At 34.1% G+C, this 24,450-nt stretch overlaps 1 protein-coding gene across 3 annotated transcripts in view; it reads left to right on the plus strand.

The window, feature by feature from the left end:
- Positions 1 to 24,450, plus strand: part of LOC116773180 (ETS-like protein pointed) — an 81,552-nt gene that overhangs the window by 38,278 nt on the left and 18,824 nt on the right. For 2 of the 3 annotated variants that reach the window (XM_032665584.2, XM_061528398.1), the window contains exons 4-5: positions 20,082 to 20,198; positions 24,137 to 24,340. In XM_032665584.2, coding sequence (XP_032521475.2) covers positions 20,082 to 20,198; positions 24,137 to 24,340 — 321 coding nt within the window. Of the gene's footprint in view, positions 1 to 8,554; positions 8,794 to 13,970; positions 14,295 to 20,081; positions 20,199 to 24,136; positions 24,341 to 24,450 lie in introns of those variants that run through there. The other variant, XM_032665585.2, reaches the window with a different exon arrangement.

Raw genomic sequence — 24,450 nt, forward strand, 5'->3', positions numbered from 1 at the left:
CTAGTCAGCAACAGGTCAAGCAACGGCCGCAGCTTCGCTTACGACAGATTTAATAGAACACACGCGTCACAATCCTGACGTAACACTCCACATTCTCATATTCTTTACGAAACAGTAGATTTGAAACATGCGGTTAGGGTTAAGAAGATTCAAATACATATGATTTGGTTCAGCTCATACTGTGACAGTGATAGCTTTACAAATATACGTCCGTGATGGGTTCCTATAAGTTCCGCTGATGCTGTGTAGTAATTACGCTAAGAAACTTAGTATTTATAGGCGAAACTGTAAAATGGAGTTTCTAAATCTGTACAACTTTGTAATAAATTAACTAAATAATTTATGGCCACGGTTCGCATGTATTAGCTTTGATTCGAATGAAATAATAAAACGCACGATAATGAGAATTCCAGAATGTTCTGTATTATAACAAATAGGGAAAACAAATAGAAAAAAATATAAACAAATTTATAATGATAATGGACAAGGTTTGTTAATTGTTTTGTGATATATATGCTTAATGTAATTTATTAAAATGCTAAACATTTGCCTCAGTCTATAAGTAACGGTTACAAAATATGAAATAAAATTCGACTGGCTCATTACGCAATAACATTGGAAAAGTACCAGATAGAGGGGGACGGATATATGATGTTGTGTGCGTCAGAGGGAGATGGGAGATGTACAAGAGTGCCACGACAAAGATACGGTCGTCCGGCGGCCACTTCCTGTGGAGTATAGTGTGGCCATCCTGCTAGCATGTCGATTAATTATAATACAGTTATAAAGATGAAACTTTATCATTCAGATTATAACTCTAAATCAATTTAATATCAAAACACTTAACACACAAAACTGGCTGTATAATTAAAAAACAAAAATTATAACCTACAACACAGGAGCCAATACTTGGATAAAATTTTAAAATGTCCATTGAATTAACTTGTAAGTTACAAAGATTGAATTGTTTAATAAACATTTTTTATACATATATAAAACTTGATTATCTAATTTGCTTACAACAAGTTCTCAATGAAATAACGAAACGCTAGATCGTATTAGTTTTGTCTAAACTGTGTAATTACGTGACGGCGCTAGTGAGCCACTTGGGACATCCTGCGCCCACGCGACATTAATTGTCATCTTTTTGTTTATTGTCGTCTTAACTCGATTAAGGCAATCAGAGCCGCCCTTTGACCTTTAACGCCCCGGACCCCGACCCCTGATTCCAAGGATTCGTTACGAAACGTTATACATTTCTCCTTCTGCTTATTAAAGGATATTAATCCGGGGATATGTTGTTATTTTAAGTTAGTTTGTTTTCAATTAAATAAATATTCACTCGATGGAAATAACATTACAAAATTAATTAACAAAATACCAGTATACTTTGCATTATTTAGTTTCCTAATAATCGGTAATAAAGATTATTATGTATTTGTATGAAAAAATTTACTATTAATATTTTATGGTAAAGTAAAAAAAACATAAAAATCTAAGATAGTGGAAGTTTTTTTTATTTGATATTTTAAATGAAATAAGTTTCCTAATATTACTGAGATGTTACAACAAGTATATATAAACATATTTAAGAAATATCCTGTCTAGAGATATTTCTATTGAAATATCTATCGTAATAAAGTTACAAAACAAAACAATTAATGTTAATATATATATATATATATATTGTTTGTTTGTTTATAAACTTTTAGTAGTATGTTCTTTAATGTCCCAGAAAGTACGTTAGGGATAACGAAGACTCTCTTTCTTGGTCTTATTTTGGGAAGATTATGGTCACATTTTTGTAACTGCCACCAAGGTCTGCGAGCAAAGACGTGTACATAAGCATGTATGTCGATTTCTGTTTAATTATTTCCTTAATATCGTACAATTAGCTAACCAAGCGATTGTATTACAGCGACACCAACTAGCGCTGTGTTTATTCACATTTTGCTCAATTAAATGCTTCGTTTCATTCATACATAATTATTTATTTGGAATTGTTTATTGAATATAATTCTTATCTCTATATAAATAGATACTAGAATGGCTCTAGCGGTCCGATGGCACGGTGTCGCGTCGACTCTCATTTATGAATGAACTCACAGATCGAGCGACTTCCGGCTAACTGTTAAGATAGTACTCCCTTCCTGGTTCCTGCTGCTATTTAATTATGGACCATCATAAACGTACCGACGCTTGTTTTATGAACATTAGACTTTGTCGCATGTATTATAAAGCGCAAATTAGGTTAATTCTAGATCCGATCAAGGTTTATCGAGATCGCTGTGTATAATATTCCGAGAAGTGTCCGACTTTTTTTTCAACGTCATTGTAATTTAAACTGTATTGATATGAGGTAGGGTTGCAAATAGTGTTTATTGTATTCGCGACTACATCCTGCGCTAGTTTTTTCCAGCCTCCTTCCCGTCGTTTCACCGTTACGCAATATATCTTAAATAATTAGAGGAAGCTGATACAGCCGTGTCTTATGGTGATGTTGGATTTCTGGTTTTTAGTCGGACAGTTCCTGTCTCAACATCTTAACAGCACATGATGTCCGACGTCTTCTTAATGTCGCCGGTTAAGATGCAAAACAACGTCCGGAGGATATTGAAATTATGTGAATTATAATTTAATGTAACCGGTTCTTCGGTTCTTATGTGTATTTTTTCATCTATACTCAGCTGAGATACTTTTTATTTGTGAACATTGGCTAGCTGTTTGGAGAGCATGCAGGCTGTGTGAAAATTCTTTTGATAGGTCCTGAGAAAAGGTTTTCTTCCGGACTGAAGGTAGTTTAGGTGTTTCTAATTTGTTTAATGTCAGCTAATATTAAGTCTGGTAACTGGAACCAGTTGTATCATTGAAACAATATACAAACATAACTACATATAGAGAATATGTTATGTATAAGTAATCTCAAGTAATAACGTTTCTTCGCTATATAATAATGAAGTTTTCCCACGACAATGGGTGAATATAGAAGATTTATTTCTGTATATCGATCAAGTTTAAAAGAAATCTGGTTTTTACAGCTTCTTCCGACGCTGCGATATGACAGCGACTAGTTTGATTAGAGCTCTTGCATTAATTTGTATTCCCATAGTTTTATAACCGTTAAATATACATTTTTTCTAAACACGTTCCTTGTTTGAGAATATGTTCGTACATTATCATATTAATCACATTTTAAATAATACAAACTAAATTTACATTCAAAAAATAAAACATCCTATTCAATTTTATTTCCAAAATCATGACCGCAATTTATTCGCACGCGAAAACTATTACAGTAATAGTCAATAGCGTGGTATGTCGACTGGACATTTCCGGCGGAAACGCTAATATATTATCTGTTAATACATATATTATCTGTAAGGTAGGTACATCGTTTCGACAGTTTTGGCTTTATGTTACATAACATAACTCTCGGCCATGATAACTTTCAAACTATTAAGCATAATTATCCTAACGACCAGGGATGCTGAGTTTTATCTCATTACATCTCAGCGCTTGTATCTCTAGATGTCGATTATCTATAGTCGAAACCGTCTACACATTCCCATTAAAATAACTTAACAATCGCCCGAAATTTATATTATAATTTTTGAAATATTAAGTAATGACTTCGATATCATGATGTATGCTAGCTAATACGTTACTCAAACCAGTGGCAGCATCTCAAAACCATTCGGAGATATTATCTTGACGTTAAAAATAAATTGAAATATCTTGATGATGCGATGAAGGGAATTTTAATTCACTAAGGAAACAGAAACGGCCTGTTTTAATTTATGTTCGAATATCGGTTTCCACAGATAATGATCACACCATGTTCCGAGGTATGCTATTGTTGTAAATTTTTATCTCATCTACTATTAATGACTTTCACGATAATATTGTTATGTAAATATATATAAAAAAAATATATTTTTATTTAAACAGACGATAAAATACAAAAGAACACTGAGTCATGCTCGGGGCTTTTTGTGTTTGAAGTCGTTTATGGTGTGTTGTTTTATGTTGTGTTGGTAAATATTGGACGTTGAATACACCACGAGGACATCACATCACATGTTTGAGACGAAATTAAGAAATACATGAAACATAGAACAAGATTCACTGCGAGGCGTGATTCATTGCTTGATAGGTTATTTGAACCGGTGTAAAACAACCTTAGTATTTCGTATCTAAATTAAAGCGAATACACATTAAAAAAAACTATAATTTCCATAACTTATTGAGCAATTTTATTGTATTATATTTAAGTCAACGTTTTAACTACTTTGTAGTTTTCGTGGTCACGGGTAGGCGAGATGAAAATATTTTAAGTGTAATAAAATCACGACAATTTGTATATATATATAATCTATAAACAATGTTAGAATGTGTTAGTTAATCGAGCAAGTCGGTCCATTGATCGACCGCTTCCCCCCCCAGAGCTGCGCCGGCGCACTCAGTGACCATATCATTCACGTTATTTAATGAACCGAGCTGGTTGCGACACCGGCTTCTGATCGCTTTACATGCACGATTGAACTTCAGATGACTGACTATATCATAAAATATAATAAGTCTTAGAAAATGTATGGACTAACATAAAAAAAAATATTTATGTACAATTCGTCCGATGCAACGTTGCATTTTTCTCATACGTGTCATATCTGACTGTGCCTAAAATAAATAATAGTAACTATCCCTCCAAAGTAACATATTTATCACGACACAAGAACCTATCTTTTTTGCTAGACGATATAAAACGTATTATTTTCGATGGACTAAAGATAAAATAAAAACCGAACGTTGTAGATGTAATTAATGAAAACGATGATAGGTGACATTATGTTTGATTCTCGATCATCAGAAATCTATTAAATGATACACATCGATGGTGAGACAAAGCGAAGGAGCTTTTTTTTTGATAACCCTCGCGGTTTGAATGGGTTCAGTATAAAAAAAAACAGGACGAGTTCCGTTGACTGAGGTCATATTTACATTATAGAAAACCAAAAGCAAAGATCGCGACGTGTTTACACTTTGTATATTTCACCGAGCAAATTTTGCATGAATTCTTCGAAAGTCATATCTAGAGAGTTAATGTTTTACAGATAATATGGGTACTTTTAAATATAGATACATAATATGAGAGGCTGTTGTAGTGCAAGCGTCGCTATTCCATGAATTAAAACCGAGTGAAGTCGAGTTAACCCGAGCAACTATTTTAAGTGCAGCTAAGAAAAAGCTAAGAAATCTTCAACTGTTGAATGACATTCCACTACTGTAATTACTCAGAGTGCGTTTCTGTTCAGAATTGCGGTGTAAATTAAAAAAAAAAAAAACATAAATTAACACAATATAAATAACTCGTAGAGAGAGGTAAATAAAAACAATCTTAGACCATCAACAATATAAGGTCAATAGTTTCTAAATCGTCAAACTTGATTTAATTAACTAATTTCAATATATATGAATAATTTACGTATATAAAAAATATATTAAAAAAAAAATTCTCACGACGGCAGAGACTGGAAATGGCGTCAACAACCGAATATCATAACTTGATTATTTTTTGTAGTGACAACACCAACCATATAGCCGAATTAAGCAAATGACGCGACAGTCGCGCGACTATCGTGCGACTGTCGCGACACCGCGAAGGCTTCCGTTCCCGCGAACGACGCCGTGGGAACCTTTATTTTCGTATTTAAATACGACCCTCATTAAACTGGTTTCGCTTAAAATTCGCTGCCTTCTTTCGACGCCTTTTACTCAACTTTTTATGGTTCCGTTCGACATTTTACATTTCGAGATACAGGTCTAGACCGAATAATGAATTGATTGTGCAGCTTAGAATAGCGCGGCTCCTTTCATTATGAGACATGAGAATCAAACGTGTGCCTTCTCCGCGATCATTATTACATTTGCAATTAAATCATATAGAATTACTATTACTATGAACCTTTGAAGATTTGATGTCTTATACTCTGACTAACTCATAAGTAAACCTAAACATTTTTCTGTTTAAAGATTTGATATTTACTCGTCTGGTGCTTTAAAAGCTAGTGTAAAGCAACGTATTGTAGTCAATGATCGAGTCATTATAATTATTTTCAAACGTATTTTGTCCTTTAAATAATAGTTAAAGGGTTAATGTGTTAAATTTGAGAGCAAGTGTAGTATAGCCACGGTATTTTTATATTGATAATTTAAATGGTTTGTTCCTTGTAATGGTACCCATTTCCCCACGGTGTCGTCTTACACCGGATGATAGGTAACCCTGCAAAGCAAACTATAACCTCCCATGACGAATTTAACCAAAAACAAACTCTAAAATTAACAAAGCAGAGCTTAATTTACCATACTCATGAGGGCGTATGCGTTCAAATATGTATCTTCTCGTGACGTTGTTTTAAATAATATTCAAAAAAAAATTAAAAATGTTAGAAAATAGACCTTAAATTAAAGTGATAAGATTTGGTTTTCAACGCGTGTATGCTAGAATAGGATACCGGAAGGACACATTGTATCGCCTTCTCTACCTGGTGATAATGTTCTTTGTGAACAGTGGACTTTAACAATTATACATCACCCATGAAATTTAACTCAACATTCCATACAGCACGCGATTGTATCGATCACTATGGAATATCTTCTAAAATTTTATTACAGATTTTTTTGAAATTCTTTGTTTTCTTCAAATAAATATGTAGGTTTATCGAAACGCCAATCAAACTAACTTCTGACAATCTGATTGACCACTATCGTAGAATGTAGCAAAATTATTCACGAAGTAATTCAATTTAAAATCATGAACATCAATTTCATATAACTATTTAAGTATAAAAATAAACGAAGACATGAAGCGACTTCTATATTAGAACCGCTCAATATCATACAGGTATAATTTTTCATACGCAACAAATGGCGCATACGCAAATGCGAGCCATTAATAAGTTACAGACACACACGATTACAATATCTACGTCATCATATAGAAAAACGTGTACCGGCTTCTTCATGTGTGGGTGTGAGGGTGGGAGGGGTGAGGTGTGGGTGACGGGGGGGAGGGTGTACTTCCCGAATAGCACCTGGCGCTCAGAGGCTACATGCATCGGATGGTACACATTGATTTGTGGCAACTGCACATGATTTATCCCATACAAGAACGCGACGAAGAATACTCAATGTTGTGACTAGCCGTTTGTTATTCTAAACTTGTAATTTTGGTAAAACACTAAAACAATGCTCGTGTTGACCCAATCGAGGTATTCAAGCATCATAACTACAATACAGAGCACATCCTCTGTTTGGTTTTGTGAAAGTGGTGTGTTGCGTTCAAAGTTTGTTTGGACGGAACTTTTGAAAGCAATATGTTTATTGTGCAACTCTGTGACAAAGGATTTTCTAAAACTATTGCCAAAATTTTCAATTACGTACGCGAAACGAATGGATTGTGGATAGCACAATAAATGTTATTCGCGGAACAAAGAGATGTGCTGAATATTAAATTTACAAAAAAAAAATCGTCTTTTTTCAGTATACGTTGTCTCTGTTATTCTTTACTCTGTGTTTACTTATGAAATAAAATCAAAAATACTATGCTAGTTGAGTGATGTTGTAATATACACAAAGTAGAGTGGTCCATTCTGACTCAATGTAAACTTTGGGCCGCGCCCTCGGCTAACAATAACTGCGACGCTCCTTAGGACGACACATTAAAATATTAAGTTATTATTCACATAATATTTACCAATCAAGTTAGGGATGATCTCGGTCGTTTCCAAGAAACATTGAAAATGTCATTATGACAGCGTTTATTGAATACTGCGGACATTAATGGCGTCAAATACATGATTATTGTTGAGAGTTAAACGCCCAAGAAACGTTCATGAATCTTAAAGACCTCTGGCACTTTATGTTTCCCTTCGAGTTACCTAAGATTGTTTATAGCTTCCTCCGAACATATAATAAAAATAGAGAGTTAGCATTGATAGAGTGTAATATGAAGTTACGAATTACTTTTATCTTTGTCTTAAACCCTCGAGTCATTCTTACCGCGGCTGGTCACTTACGGATCCATCAATGGATAAGAAATCTTTTGTAATCACACAAAAAATCTAAGCTCTTTAGAAATAATCCCAAAGGAGCCAATATTTACTACGGCACCTCTCGTCCCTTTCACTTCCTCTACGGCGTCAACCTGTAGCCGAGCGGGACGGCACCAGCCCCAGTCGCCGGTGTGACAAGGATGGAGCATTCATTCATAACCGCGTCCGCCATCCGGTCTCCGCTCTGATGGATCACTTCATCTCCTTCTAACAAGGCGTCTGTTATCGAGTGCGAGCAGGTGGTACCGGATGTAAAACGGCGAGCTTCAATCGGAAGCTCTTCATAAAAAGCTGTATCGCATTAAACGTAATACGTCACAGTGACATCGAGATCAGATCTGCATGCAAAGTGAACATTAAACGAGTCTCAATTGGTGTTTTCGGTAAGCTCGCTGGGGCCTGGGAGTGAGGCTGAAACTTCGCCCCTCCGCCGGCGCCCATTCAGCGTGAGTAGTCGCTCACCGGCCGCAGACACGCACGCGCGTTCACACGCCCTCGCCTCCACAGGATAGCCGATACATTGAAATGACCGGTTCTAAACGCGAAACATTACCTTCCATCTGTTCTGACACAGTGCTCGCTCCAGTGTAATCATTGTTTGGTGCTATTCAGTGAGTGACGACGGGAATGTACCAGAAGACGACCTGCCAACTTACACAATGCCCCGAATAACATTAAATTGGTAATTGCTACGTCATTGGATAATGGATACCTCTCATTTAATTTGCGATGCATACGTCCTTCTAACGCTAGTAGGTCACCCGCGAAATTTGCACCCGACTGGCTCTTTGTTTGCAGTTATAGAACAGGAAAACCATCAAAATGTTGGTTTAACTTCCAGAGACGGGACGTCGTCATTAAACAAAATTATAATATCATCAGACATCAATATTATAATGAGCGCTTAAATTTTATTTAATAATTTTATTCATCTGATATCGGCTGTCAAAAAAAAAAAAACCGTGATAAACAATGCATAATAATTGTAAACTATCTGAACGATAGACAAGACTAGCGTGTAGTGACGTTTAAAAACGATAATATTTCTCGTAAAACCGACTAAATATTTAGTTAGAATAAGTGAAGACGATCAGGTATTACAAGGCGCGTTATCAGCTCCGACCGTGGGAATGAAGAAAGAGTGTTAAACAATAGCTTCAGATAAGAACAGACCCATTTAGGGTGCCTTCCAGTAATTGTGCTTGTGTTTTCACTGTACGCGTTACATGGCACATGCGCACAACTCGTTGAAATTAACCAACACAGATAATATATTCAAGACTATGTATTATCATAGTAAGAATATTTTTTTAATAAATCTAGACTTATAAATTAGCTTAAATCATCAATATATATAATGCTTCATGGAAATGTTTCTGACGGACACTGCGTACTGTGCAATGGCCGCGTGTTATCACCTCACATCCGCAACCCTCAGCTGCTGTATTTATATCCGCGACGATCAAAACCTCTACGATATCATAGACATTTAAAGCTTTGTACATGACACAGAACATTAGACATAAAGATTAATTTATATTTACGTTACAAATATACGACTCAATAATAACTATACTACAGTCATAATATTAATAGTATTTCTTTAAATTTTTCTTAACCTTAATGACGTTATCTAAACCTATAGGTATGTTTGGTTCTTAAAATTTAGTTTTTTCGTAGTCAACCATCCGTGATAATGACTCACTAGTAGCTAACCACTCGAAGGCTCGTCTTACACAACCTTATTTTAATTATCCTAAAACCAACCGGTTTGTATTATAAAAAATTATATCCATAGAAATAATCTAAAGTACGTAAACATTCCTTATATTTTACTTTACTTTTATATATGATAGCGTTCTTAATATAATATAATTTATGAATACACAATTATATTATAATGTATGTGTGTCTGTCTTCGCCATCAATAACCATAACGTGGTAGAAAATATCCTCAGAAGACGTTAACACGGTGCTAATAGCCTAATGTCGGGATGACATCCAGCGACCCAGTTAGAGTCTAATTAATATTAACACAGCTATAATAAAGTTAAGAACATATTTAGTTATACCGTATTATATAATAAATTAAATCGCGTTTAGTTTTCGATGTCTGACACTGAACTTAACCCTGCATGTGATTAACATACATAAGTACGAAGCCGCGTACATTTGAATTGTTTTCGAATTACACGACACGTGACGTCACTATTATCTTCACCCAGAACATTGAAACTTAACGAGAACAAAAAAAAACTATGAATTTTCACATCTACCCACCTATATTGAATAATATGTAAGCATAGTTTTTTTATGTTGTAAACATTGCGGTTTAAATGTTCGGAGCACACATGTGATATACGTCGGTTTATATTATATGTATGTGAGTTAGTTATATGATTTTCCTCTCGTTTTCCACGCCGCGGAGGCGGTGGGAGGCGCGCCAATCCACGCCAAGTCCGCCCACGTGCGTACGCCTTGATCCCAACCAACGGAGTTTTCCTAACCCGCGACACGATTACGACGAAAAACACAAAAAAAAAAAACAAAATCTCAACCCAGAACCGACCGTCCGTCATGTACGTGGAAAACTATTATCATATTACATCTATATTAAATTACAAAATGCTATAACAATTCGCCTACTCCTTTCTAACATCCAGACGCCTTTGAAACAGTTGAAATTTCCTTTTTCATTTAAAGTAGTACTTTCGTTATCAATCCATTAACAGACTGCGGTATTAAAACTTATCATGTACATTAATATGTAGATTTCAAAGTCAAAACGGGGTCAGACTTGCAGGCGTGTATATTGTGAAGCCATAATTTACTCTGTAACGACAGGTAGCGCAGCGTACAGCACAAATAGACTAACTATGTTTTTTGTTTAAGAATAACCATTTAACATAGCCGGGGGTAACCTTATACGTTAAATTCCTTTTAGTATAGTAACACATACGTGCGTTACAGATTTGCGATATATTTTTTACATCAGTCCCCTACTTAACAAACGCTCACCAAATATGTTAAAGCCATTTATCTGATGTAAGTCTCCATCTGTGTGACATAGTGTGTATGCCTTTATGTGATTACACTTTTTTTAATATAGAAATACATATTATACTATACGAGAACTAAAAAATTTATGGAATATAATATGAAGTCCGCTTTTTTAAAACAGATTACTATAAAATTTATCGAATGAACCCATTTTCTTATTTTCTGATTTGTTTCTTCGTTACGTATCATTTTGTTAAGAAGCAAATGAATGTATGATTTTTTTCGTTCTCATTCCCCAACCGTCACTTCTATACGAATTAACTTATATGTGAGCGAGTGAATGAATTAATGAAAATATTATATTTTAATGCCACCAACTGTCAGATAAATCCAGGTCATAGTCGCTGCTGTAATTACCTATTGTAGTCGCATTCATCATTGCTCCACACGGTCGTCCATAACGTTTTAATTGAACGGACAAAGGTCAAATCACTTGTGCCGGCCGCCTCTACATTATCTCCTCTATTTGCTAGATGTGCCACAGATTAAAAATATTTATATTAAGTCGTATGCTGTCTTTACGTTGGCTGGTAAATAAATAAAAAAATAATTAACCAAACATAGAAATGTGTCAGGTATACGTTAAACCGCTAATATGCTATGACGGCAATGTGCAAATTGATCGTCAAACACGCAAACATTTGCGCATAATTTGTACTAAAGCTATGCTTACGCACAACACATGCACAACATTGTTGTTTGCATCAACATTACCGAATTGTTATACAAGCATTGTTCCACATTTGTATCGCGGACCGTCACATACGCTTCGACGAAGAGGCCATTGTAGTTTGTTTGTTGATGCGGCAAAGAGAAAAACCAGCGAAACTCCCAACATCGCGGGAAACGTGTTTCAGACGTAGCGTGGAATCGAACATGTCCTACACATACGTGACTGGACTACAAACGGCTGCACTTAAAATGCATTCGTTTTATTAGACATGCGGGTGACATGTCCACTATACTGTTAAGAGGGTCCGAGCAGAAACGAATTAGAGACGACCCGAACTTATCTCGCACCATCGACACCTTATCGTCTATTCGTACACAGCCTCCAGACTTCATTAATTCACCGAGCATTTGCGTCTCTGTTCTCTTATTTCAAACATAAAACGCAATTAATATATCAATGACAAATATAAATCGCGTGTCAGCCATCTTACAAACAGACTGTACGTATCTTGCTGGGGAGACAAATTGGGAGCGACAATCAAGTTAGTTGACCCGGGGCAATCTCTACACTATTAACAGTTAGACACCATGCCCTGTGGCTGTACAATCAATTAACCTTAGATCTCTACAATGCTGCACCGATTTGATACTTAAACTATTAAGACTTTAACACTTTCCGTTTTACGTAATTATAGCTATGAATATAAATGCATATTTTACATAAAATATTTAAATTTTCGTTGTAATAAACGTTAGAAAATTGTTAAGAAGTGAATGTTTTTGTAAAAATACAATTAAAAATATCAGCAGTTCTATTAATGATTTATTTTTATTATTATTATTTTTTCATAATAATCAAATACATATAAATAACAAGTCGATATTGCGGACGTTTGAAGGAAATCTAACAAAATAACTTTCTCGTTTGTAACAATATTAACGTCGATATATAGTCCGATTGCTTCATTCCATATCGTCATTTACAGTCCAAGTGAATATATACATCATTGGACTATTGTAATCCAATATCGGAGTCTACTCGTCTTATTGAACCACACAAAGACTAATTCACGATTGAACGATTTAAACATTACATTAGTTTCCACTAGTCCCTTCCCACAGCTTCTGTCGTTATTCAATAGTTAAGTTTAAATTTAACAAAGATTTTTTATCCAAAGATATCTGTTATAACTTCGATATTTCACTTGTAAATAATAAAAATCTATTAACAACAAGACTAGTTTATATCTTAATATAAAATCATTGTAACACACAGCGGGCACTGCATTTGTTTCATACAATAACTTAATATTTTACTCTTAAAATATGACATGAGGTACATTATATTATTGACATGATGCATGCGGTGTCTAAATTTGATTTTTATTGAGGGCAATTCGTCGCCCCCATCTTTAAGTAATTTAGATCGAATATATGTATATTGTGAGCGTCGAACAATTTGTTTCTCAATTGCCTTCGAGTTTTTAAGGCGTTATTTATTAATTTTTAAAACGAACCGAGTACACTATCGTCATCGCTTAAGCAAATAAGCGTGTGAAATGTTACAAGCGAAGAGTTCGTTGGAACGCCCGCCGCCGAATATCCAGCGGTTATTAATTCAGTTCCACTCGAAACGACCCCTCGCTGACGAAATGAAGATGTTTACAACCGCTTAACCCTTGAACCCAGCTCGTGGCGTTACCATCAATTCGTTTCTCTATTACGCACAAAGGAATACCAATCGGTTTAATCGGCCATACATTATAATGCATAACAATTTAATTAATTAAATAGCGTATATTGAGATTATTCAAATTAATGAAGTAGTGGAGTGTTGTATAATGACAGAACTGTTTGTTACACATGGAAGTCGTTTAGGCGACCACAGAATTTAGCGAAATGACGCGTCACGGATCGGCAGACACTGTGGGAACGCCGCGTTAACCCCCAGGTCGAGGGTGGCGGAACCGGAAACGGCAGGGCCTACACCTGTGGGAATTTCACTACAACCCCGCATTTCGTACACAACGACACCATTTTAAAATTCACTTGCAATGCCACAACCACACGTGCGTTATTAACAAAGAGCCCAGTCAAGTGCAGCATACCTTAACACACGTTTTCTAGGTACGAAGTATGAACCACATAGAATTAATGAACTCAAATGTGATGTAACACAGTGAAGACAAAATGAAAAACAGTGAAGAGTGTTTAGACTCATAAGAGACATTAATGGAATCAGTGTGATATTTATTTTATAAAAAAAATAATATATTTAATATAGATATTGTGAATATAATAGACATTGTAAATATAAAGTGCACAAAGAATAGTATAGTTGAAACCGCTGTTTACTTCGGACTTCGTAGCCCGCGGACAAGATAGAAGCGACGGTGGCAATTGCAGGCATGGGAATCAAAGTCATGATGAAAGCTTTCAATAAGCCTAAAGGTTAGTATCCTCACTAAGACCGCATTACCGGTCAATGCAACGCTAACTAAATTAAAATAATATTTATCATCTGTATTTATTTTATGTAAAACCCACGACGTGAAATCGTTCAGCTCAAAAAAAAAACAAATGTCATGTTATTAAAAACAACAGCTGTCAATTACGTAGCGGACGGCGGCGGCCATTTACAGAATTCGAATTTCAAATTTGCAACACTATTGTCGGTTGTGAAAAGACGATGTATCATCCTCGGTGTGACGCAACGCTCTCGGTTTCGCCTGCTCTTGTACCAAATGTGTATACAGCGTGACCGAATGTAATATACCTATATACTTAATGCGTATCAACGTTCGTTCGCCGTCTGTATGCATGAATAAACACCCTTTATATCAAACGTTTAATATATATTAAAAACTGCTCATGTTACTTATGTTTTTAATGTTTAAATATGAAACGCTCCAAGTTTATGCTTTCCATTAAAACGGTTTAACAGTATATGAACAACAATCATCCCGAAGCCATGGCGTAACTCGTAAGTCACAACCCGTCTGATCGCGTGTGTTGTTAGGACGGTTGTGCAACCATCATTACTGTAATTATGATGCGCATGCTCTGATGATCTTGAAAGTGAAGGCCTTGCTAGCAGCCTGAGAATTCTTACCAAACCTTGTTTGTATACAAAAGCCAGCTCTCGATTATTAAAGCCTTATGGATACTTCTGGTATAATACCGCTGGATCCAATGATATTCATGAATAAAATAACGTTATCAATCATCGAATGATCTAAGGAAAGAGCATAAAACTGAGCGTCTCTCATTCAAACAATGGCTCTGAATGGAACAACAGTAGCTGGTTTACGAGCCAACAAACATAGAAGCCATAAAGAGTCATAACAATTTGCTATTATAACAAAGGCATCTAGTACGGTAGCTAATAAGGCACCAGTCAGCGGCTAGCGGGGGCGTCCATTCACGAGCGCTGATTGGTCCATCCGGTGAGATCTCAATGAGATGATGCGCCCGCGCCGCCTTTGTCATTGAGCAAAGGTCCCTCGCCTACATTCGTGATAAACGCTACAGAACGCTAGATTAATGTACCCTATGTTGGACCTCAACTAAACTTGTACATGTACGGTGACAGTTCGACGTTTCTTAGTCCTTATCTGCAAGCCCTCGCACAAGTCACTTCATATAACCGGACTATAAAACAGAATTGCGTATCAATAAAAAATATGACTCTTTTGAAATCTCTGTAATAAGTATTTCAATTGTAAAATAGTTAAGATATAAATCATTAATCTGTAATTGTTGCTATGAAACATAAACTTGTGTTGCCATATGAATAATGAGTACCTACATCTATTGACTTTAAACTAAAAAAAAAAGTCAGCAATAATCGTAATAGAAACTTCCTTGATCATATAAAGGGTTATTTTACTTGAATGACTTAATAAAGTGAGCTTTGTATGAATATAATAAAATTCTTTTAAATGATTACATTAGAGACAGTAACAGCAGTAATTATAAGTAAAATCAGCAATTTGAATGCGAAACATCGCACGCGCCGTTCGCGTCACGCGTTCCAAGTTCAAACAAACAATGGCCGTGCCGGTAAAAATGGCGCGAGCTTTGATTCACCATTCTATTGTAATACTGGGGGCATTTCAAACTTAGTATTTAATTCTTATTTTATATTATATGTATGACAATTACATTTTATGCTCTCACATAGATTTGTGAAAAGTGCATGATTATTCATAAAATTATTACCTTGAACACTACTAAAATTAAGAATAAGTGGTAGTTAATACCGCAAAATCTGTTAATATGCCATTTTTCTTCTCACATTCTTTACCTTAATAATTTTTTTTTTTTTTTATATAGTAAAAAGTGTCTAAATATTTTGTAAGGTTAAATCTTAGCAAAATCTAGTTCAAAACACGACACTATATGTAATAATAGAAAACGAGCAACAAGTGGGACTCCCCTCGCAGTGACCACCTGTCGCTGCGTTTACTTACTGTTCGTGTTACCTGTTGTAAAGCCTATTATAAAATGATTGCTCGGATAACGTGTACATTATAACGGCACTGTTTCAGTACTGCTAAGGAAATGTATTTTTTTTTTTACATTGTTAATAATGAAAAACATTAAAGAAACTGAATGGTTCAAAACCTTTGCCTACTCCCTGCTTAAAAGAATTAAAAAAAAACATCAACTTAGACATTTATGTTAAGCTGTATTTTTTTAAACTATATTTAATGATCCTAGCCGATGACCGTAAAGTACAAGATAAAACACTTAATCAACACCCAAATTTTAGTGAATTGATGAAGGTTGTATAGCCCGTCCCCGTTCGCGCGCATCTCCGGTCCATTGTGCCGTTAAACCATTCACGATTCGCCGTACTAAAGTATATACCAATTTTAACCTCAATTGTTTTTTAACTAGCAAAGTCAACAGACAATATTTAAAACATGTCTTTGTTTAGAAAATAAATATATAAATCAAAAAGTCACAGCATCACTAGTTATTAAATAACTTAGCTTAAACGAAACTAAATTCAAAATTATAAAATGTCATTACTGCACGCTCAAGATTCATATATAATACATAGCCTTCATAATTCCACAGATAAATAACAAACAAGCAATAAATGTCATAAGCCTTACACAAAGATATATTGACGATGCGTTTTATATCTAGAATTATCAAATTACAGTTCATAAATTAATACATGGTAATTGTATTAAAACATTAAGACGTGAAAAAAAAATAAAATAAAATAATACTATTTGAAATTCCAAAATAAACTAAGATTAATACAACATAGGCTGTATGTAAAAAAACAAAGGCCAAGTTAAACTATTTAGCAAAGTCCCAGGTGGACGGATGGTGGCCATTGGTTATACCATAATTAAAAACGAAATCTCTCGAACTAATTACCTTAATGACGGAAACGGAAGAGTTGTTCTGCGTTTTTGTTGATTATTTTGACATTCCACAAGTAAACGACACCATCCAATGATATTTAATTTTCAATTTTTTTTTTTTTTTACAAAACAACAATTTAAACAACATTCCTTGAATAACCGCAGATAAAGAACGCGTGTTTTAGCACCGCTTAATGCAATTTATCATCTTGTAGATACATATATGAAATCTTAGTCATATATATGTCATTTTGTTTAAAATATCTATTGTTTATAAAATCATAGCAATCATAAATCTATATAAAAACGTATTTATTTAAATCACATCGAAACAGAACATCACTATGGTAGGTGTACTCGTCTTGAGAGACGTTAATATAGATAAAAAAAAAGTATGTACAGTGCGAGTTGAGATTTTTTTTTACTGAGAAATGTGATTAAATCAATAGTAATTCAAATATCTCCTTATGATTATTAATCAGTAACCAACGCAGGTGTGCTTGAAGTGAGCGACGCATTTTATTCATCACATTTAATATACACAATGAACGGAATCATATATAATATTAACTGAGCAAAAGTTTTTATATAGCATTCGTAGTTAATTATACTAACGTTTCTATTAACTAGTTTCTGACAGCGGTTTTGCTCGCTATTTTAATTGTTCGCAGAAAAAGTGGTCTTCATTATGAGAGCTGTAGCTGTATTTCATTTTATTTTATTATTTTTAATTCCACAGACGTACAGTGAAACTGTTAATTTTTTATCATTTTAGGACATATATAAGGTTATTATTATATGAAATTAAATGAAAAACTGTAACGGAAAATACGAAATTATTTTTATTCTTATCACTATAAAACGACAGTTTTCATTTTGTTGACTATGACTCATAAAGATCAATTTAACGAGTGAATCCAAGGGAAAATACTGTCATATTAGTAAATAGACAAAATTAAAAGTAACAATTTATAATGTTTTTAAGAATACATTTATTTTGTTGGTTTGTTTATTTTAATCTAATATCCAAATTAACAAAAAAGTAGCACTAATTTCGATCCATTAATAAGAAAATGGAAACCATGGAGATAAGAATAGACGCCATATTAGTTTAAATATTTAGGCTGTAATATTTATATAAAATATATCATTGATTCTTCGTAAGACAATAAATTTTCCAACACAATAACATTTCGCGCTAAATATACGTGACTTTGAATGTCAGTTAATTACTCTATTACGAACTTTTTCACGCCTCTCCAAACTCCAAACCAAACTCTCAGAGTGGTATACAATATCTATATCATGAGATCATTACTTATACAACACGAATACTCCTCATACTTACTACTGTGACCGTAACCTTTCTAAGACGATAAAAGTGATTCAAATGCCGCTGTATATGACTGAATATCATTCGCAATTATCACAAAAGCGAAACGTTTAACTTTAAATGAATCTGTTAATATGTTAGCTTGATCGTTAATATATTTTATGCGTATATATATATGTTTATTTATATATATTAATTTAAACGCCATCGACTAGCAATAATGATCATGGTGCATTTAAATGATATCAGGGCTTCAGCTAGATCGGAGCGGGCAGCGACCGTGGGAGAGAAGTACAAATCTCAACATCTCAGAACTGGTCGGCAGGTGTGCAAGCACGCACACACACACGCCCGCACACACCTACACACACATAAACACGATCCAAACCAGACGCACTTATGAATGAAGCCCGCGTCCGCACACCACTCACACAAACAACGCTATCTCGCTTGTTTATCTCTGATTTATTTTATTCGTATCCATCGGGACTCAAAGAAATCAACTATTAATTTGTTCCTAACTACTCGGTAAAATGGACACGTTAAATAAAGTAATAGATTAAGACCATGTTTGATTAGACGTGTACCGCTGATACTGCTGGCACTACTTTCACCACACCGACGACATTTACTTCATATAAAATATAATAAAACGATAACTCATAGACATTATGTACATTAATACTTATCTCTTCTTCTTCGTTTGTACACACTCGACAAACGTTACATATAACGTCGTTTAATCAAAGAAAAACGCAAAATAATAAGCCGTTTAAGATGTGACCTAGTCGTAAAATTCTATTCTTCCTAATAACAATATTATAATGCCGAACACACATATTTATATACAGCTAAAGGCATATAGTGACCGGTATTACACTATAATCAGCGATCAGTAATTTCAACGCCGTCAGCTACCTAACCAATCAAACCCTTTAACTACGGAATGGAATTGCGGCTCATTTTCTTCGAGCCCCAATTAACTACACCCTAGAACCGACTTTAACATCTGTTAATTCTATACAACTATTACTAAACAAACGTTATTAAACTTATTAAAAATATAAAGAAAATTGTCAGTTTAGAAATTAAACAGAGATGTATAATAATTTTATGCATATCGTGTGGATGCGTCTTTCTGATTTCCGAACGATCCAAGATCATTCGATAAGGTCTAAATAGTTTTATCAATAAAGGTCCTGCACCGTATCTATTTATAGGAATTTTTATCTCCCTACCACCGTGTAATTGGTAAAATACGTGATTCTATAGATACCTTTGTGGTTTTTATTGCCTTTTTCTTTTATTTTATTGTCGTCGAACTTTTGTATGAACATCCGAATAAAATTTACATAAAAAGCTTCAACGACTTTAAAAGTTCTAAATTTAAACGGAACTTGATAGTTTTTTTTTTAAACTTATGATTAAAATATTCATCCTAGTCCTTGTGTCTGGACTTATCGTGATGTATTACTTTTTATTTCCATGATGATTTTATATAATCTGTGCGTTCGTTTGCAGACATCCCATCACAGGTGCCGCCGCTCACGCCCGGCACCAACAAGAAGATGGCTGAGGCGCTGAAAGCTACCTTCGCCTCCTGGGAGAAGGAACAGTTACGCCTCGGGGTGCCCAAAGGTAAATTAGAAGTCATTACTTACTCTCCTCAATAATTATAATTAGGTATAATCTATCACATAGAATCTGGACGGTTAGCACAGCTTCCCTCGCAGACCAGATTATAACAAGTTAGTTTTGCTCTCAATGGAAATAGTCATCAATTTCGTTCTACTCGGGTCTCGTTAAAACCAAAAGGAATTGAACTTAATGAAACGATAACAGTTTTCCTTATAATATTATAAATACTGTTTGTATATGCTTTTGATACGAGGCAAAACCTAGGAAAGGGAATTAAAGAAATATATATATATATATATATATATATATATAATGTGGAATAGGCTTCTTTTTATAGCTCCAGAATAAACTTCAAAGACAAGAACTAACTCATCGATAACATCTAACACATTAACATCAAACAGAATAATTTCATATTTCTTTGAATTGTCAACATATTCTAACACTAATTTTGTTGTAGAGAAATTCAATTAATACTCACATATATATCTCCTTTAATAATTTATTCTTATAAAATTAAAACAAAAATATCAGAATTTTGTGATTTAAAAAAATAATAATACTATCTTTAATTCGAAATTTATTGTGACAACAGCGTTCGTTCATAAATTATTCCTATTCGTTTCGTAATTAATAGATTTCTGATTGAATATATATACGTTCCGATGTCAGTATATCTTTGATTTACACAGAACAGCTTTCTGTCATAACAGAAAATGGCGGCAATTTCGATCACAGAAGTTGCATAGTCATAACAATAAGCAAATAATATTTAGAGACCACAGATTAGACATTAATCTGGATAATAAATTGAACATTTAATATGAAGTCTATTAAATATCAATAAATTTTTACATCTATGACACACAGATCAGACAATTCAAAATTTTAGAACAGTGAATACAAACGTTCTATTTTTAACTGATTTATAATATGTAAGAAATGAGTTACACCGGCTCACACTTGACCGGTTTCGTTTCATTCATTTTATTCTTATTTCAAACCAAAAAGGTTGACATTTAAAAAAAATTCTAATCATAATAAATCTGGCCAATTTATAACACGACGGTATATTAAATGTTATCTAGTTTATACATATCCGTTATACACATTTAGTTTTAATTGAAAACATAAATCCTTTTTTGTTATTATATTTTAGGTAATAAATTAATTATAGTTTGATACATAATAGTTATTATTCGTCATATACTAATAGGATATTAGATGTTTCATATTAAATAAGAAAATGTGATATCCTTAATTTTTATTTATGATATATAAAGGAAAAATTATTATATATTTTTTTAATTTTATTAATATATATCGCACTATCTGGTATCATATTTTTCAAGTGTGGTCAACTTTTGACATAGTTCGTAATGAGATCTAAGACTTTCGCGATTATTCATTTAAATAACTATTTTATTTTTATTACTACGCGTATTTTATTATTTAAAAACTACGTACTCCCGACGTTCGGTTACTTTGCAGCAACCGTGATCCCGGGCAGACGACATAAAAAAATACTTAGACCGTTGTAAGAATTCTGACGTCATAACTGACTTGATGAGCTTAAATATCTTTGAAATATATACTATTACGTTTTTAACATAAATATCTGTGTTTAAAATTCATTAAAAAAAAATTTTACGATAAATTTATCTCCACGTGCTGGCGTCGAATCTGCAAAGTCCAGAATATCGCATTTCAATTAGGGTATTAATTAAAAACTTAATATTAACACAATCAAATAAACATATTAAGTTAATACATATTTGAAAATAATACCAAATATATAAAATAATCAATCAGTTAACGATACTTCGATCGTATCGTCATTACGTCATAGTTGGTCGTATGACACACGTCACACGTGAGGTGAGGACGTCGCCCGTGGTGACAGGAAGTGCGTGCGTCTGCGGCGTGTCTATCCTCGCTTCCGGTCGTAAACAGGACCTGCATACAACTTGTTGTATCTGAACCTAAATCGGATTATTTAAATAAGTAGTCATTCTAAGCTTACATTGATCCTGATGTGCACATCTTGTCCTAAGCACTCTTTATTCAATTTAAAAAAAAAAAAAAAATTATAATCGCCAGTAACTTCTTAAAATTACTTCGAAATAATATTTATTAAGCAAATTTTAAATCAAAAAGCGTTATTTTACACAAATGATAATAATAACTTTATTCAAATCTTGAATACACTATAGTCCAAGTTTTCATTGTCACTGCACACCAATCGTTCCGCGTTTCTCTATTAATAACCCGCTTTAATATTACTATGTGCGAATATTTATAAATTAGAAAAACTATTTACTATCTGTATGCCGTGACAATGCTAAGACTAAGCAAACTGAGAAAATAGTTTTAAAAGATTTTCGTATCTCTTTAGTTGGTTGTACTCCTCTTATCTATTTGTAGATACATAGATTGTTATAGATACATTTTATTATAACACACAAACGGCTCCAACATTGTTAATAACGTATGACTCGAAGTCCTTGGTATTAATCTGTTCTAATAAAGATTTATGAGTAGGTACAATTTTATAATCATATCTCCTGACATTACGATTGAATCATCTAAGTGGCTCGAGACTCACTTTTTTATGTGTTCAAAATAAAAAACTACATGCATTTTTCATAACACGTGATATTTAAAACACTTTCTAATTAAAAACTAATATTATTTATCAATTGTTATCAATAAATATATTTTGAAAATAAAGTAAAGAACACGTACAAATGGAATAGTTATATTAAAACGTGCATAACAATGTATTCAGTAAAATAGGTAGGTATATAGTATAGGTATAGGAATAGGTAGGTAGGTGATGTTATCGGCCTGATCTCTCAGTTGACCATAAAATGGAACTCGCTCACAATAACCACATATAAGATACTATCTTACATCGGTTTTTAGTAAAATTAATCCACGTACGTCACCGGACTGGAGAGAAATAACTAACTTACTGTATACACCACATTAAACATATATATATATATATATATATATATATATATATATATATATATTTGAAATAAATAACAACCTATGTTATATATGTTGTACAAGTAACACTCAATGAGTAGTATTTTTGACATCCCAAAAAAAAAAAAACTCTATAAGAAAATAAATCTGTTATTTTAAATAACATAAACATAGAAATATTTTAAATCAGTAGTTATATTTTATAACGGAGCTGCTATACGGCTTGTCATCCTTCACGAGGCTGGTCTGGGCGAACGCTCCGTGTCGCAGTCCGATACTAAAAGCCATAATTAAACCAATTACTCATTATTAGCCAGTTCTGGTACCGCTTCTCGCTGAGGAAAAACTTCCGACGAGCCCCTCCTCACGCTCTAACATCATTTGCATCGATCGGGCGACTTTACTCGAGCGATTGACCTTTTTGAATGTTGTTTTTAAGTCTGGCCAATCAGATCAAATGATGAATTCTATTCTATGTGACAATTCAATTGAATAGCAAAATCAACTGAGTATCCGCGACGTATAATCGTAAATACATACATATAATATATTCGATTCTTCGAAATCGCAAACCACTCTAAAATTTCCACATCACATTGACACGCGATCAAAGACTATCGATTAGCTTTAATGTGGAAAGAATTAGAAATCACTTTTATCGTCCAGAGGCATGTAGTTCCAAGGTCGAGCTGCTTCCTGTGCGTGCGTAAGTTCCGCTGTTGGTCAACGTTTCGGCTAATTGTGCTCGACGTTTCTTCATACGATTAGGTACTATTTATCGACAATTAGTGATAATCATGACTTCGACAGATTGGGAAATATTATAAGCATCGTATTGGAAGATTGTTTTCAGGTAGGAATAGTACGGTTTAAGTCTCACGCTCGCGATTTATCTCATTAGTGTTCGTTTGTCACTAATTAATTGCTGGTCATCTCCGTCTTAGACCCTCGTCAGTGGAGTGAGGCGGCTGTTGCTGCATGGCTCCGTTGGGCGGCTCGTGAGTTCTCCCTAGAAGGCGTAGCTCTACAGCAGTTCGCGCGTGCTCAAGGCAAGGATATATGCGCGATGGGAAGAGAGGAATTCGTGGCCAGAGCACCCGCTTTCATGGGTGATATACTTTGGGAACACCTGGAGATTCTACAAAAAGGTAATATCCAAATGACCAGAACACAGACGTTACTATAGTATAAAAGTTCTAAATTTATTCAATAATTTAGTATTAATTCAGAAGGAACACGTCTCGTCTTTCATAGACTA

Source organism: Danaus plexippus (assembly GCF_018135715.1).
Source record: "Danaus plexippus chromosome 18 unlocalized genomic scaffold, MEX_DaPlex mxdp_20, whole genome shotgun sequence".
NCBI lineage: Eukaryota > Metazoa > Arthropoda > Insecta > Lepidoptera > Nymphalidae > Danaus > Danaus plexippus.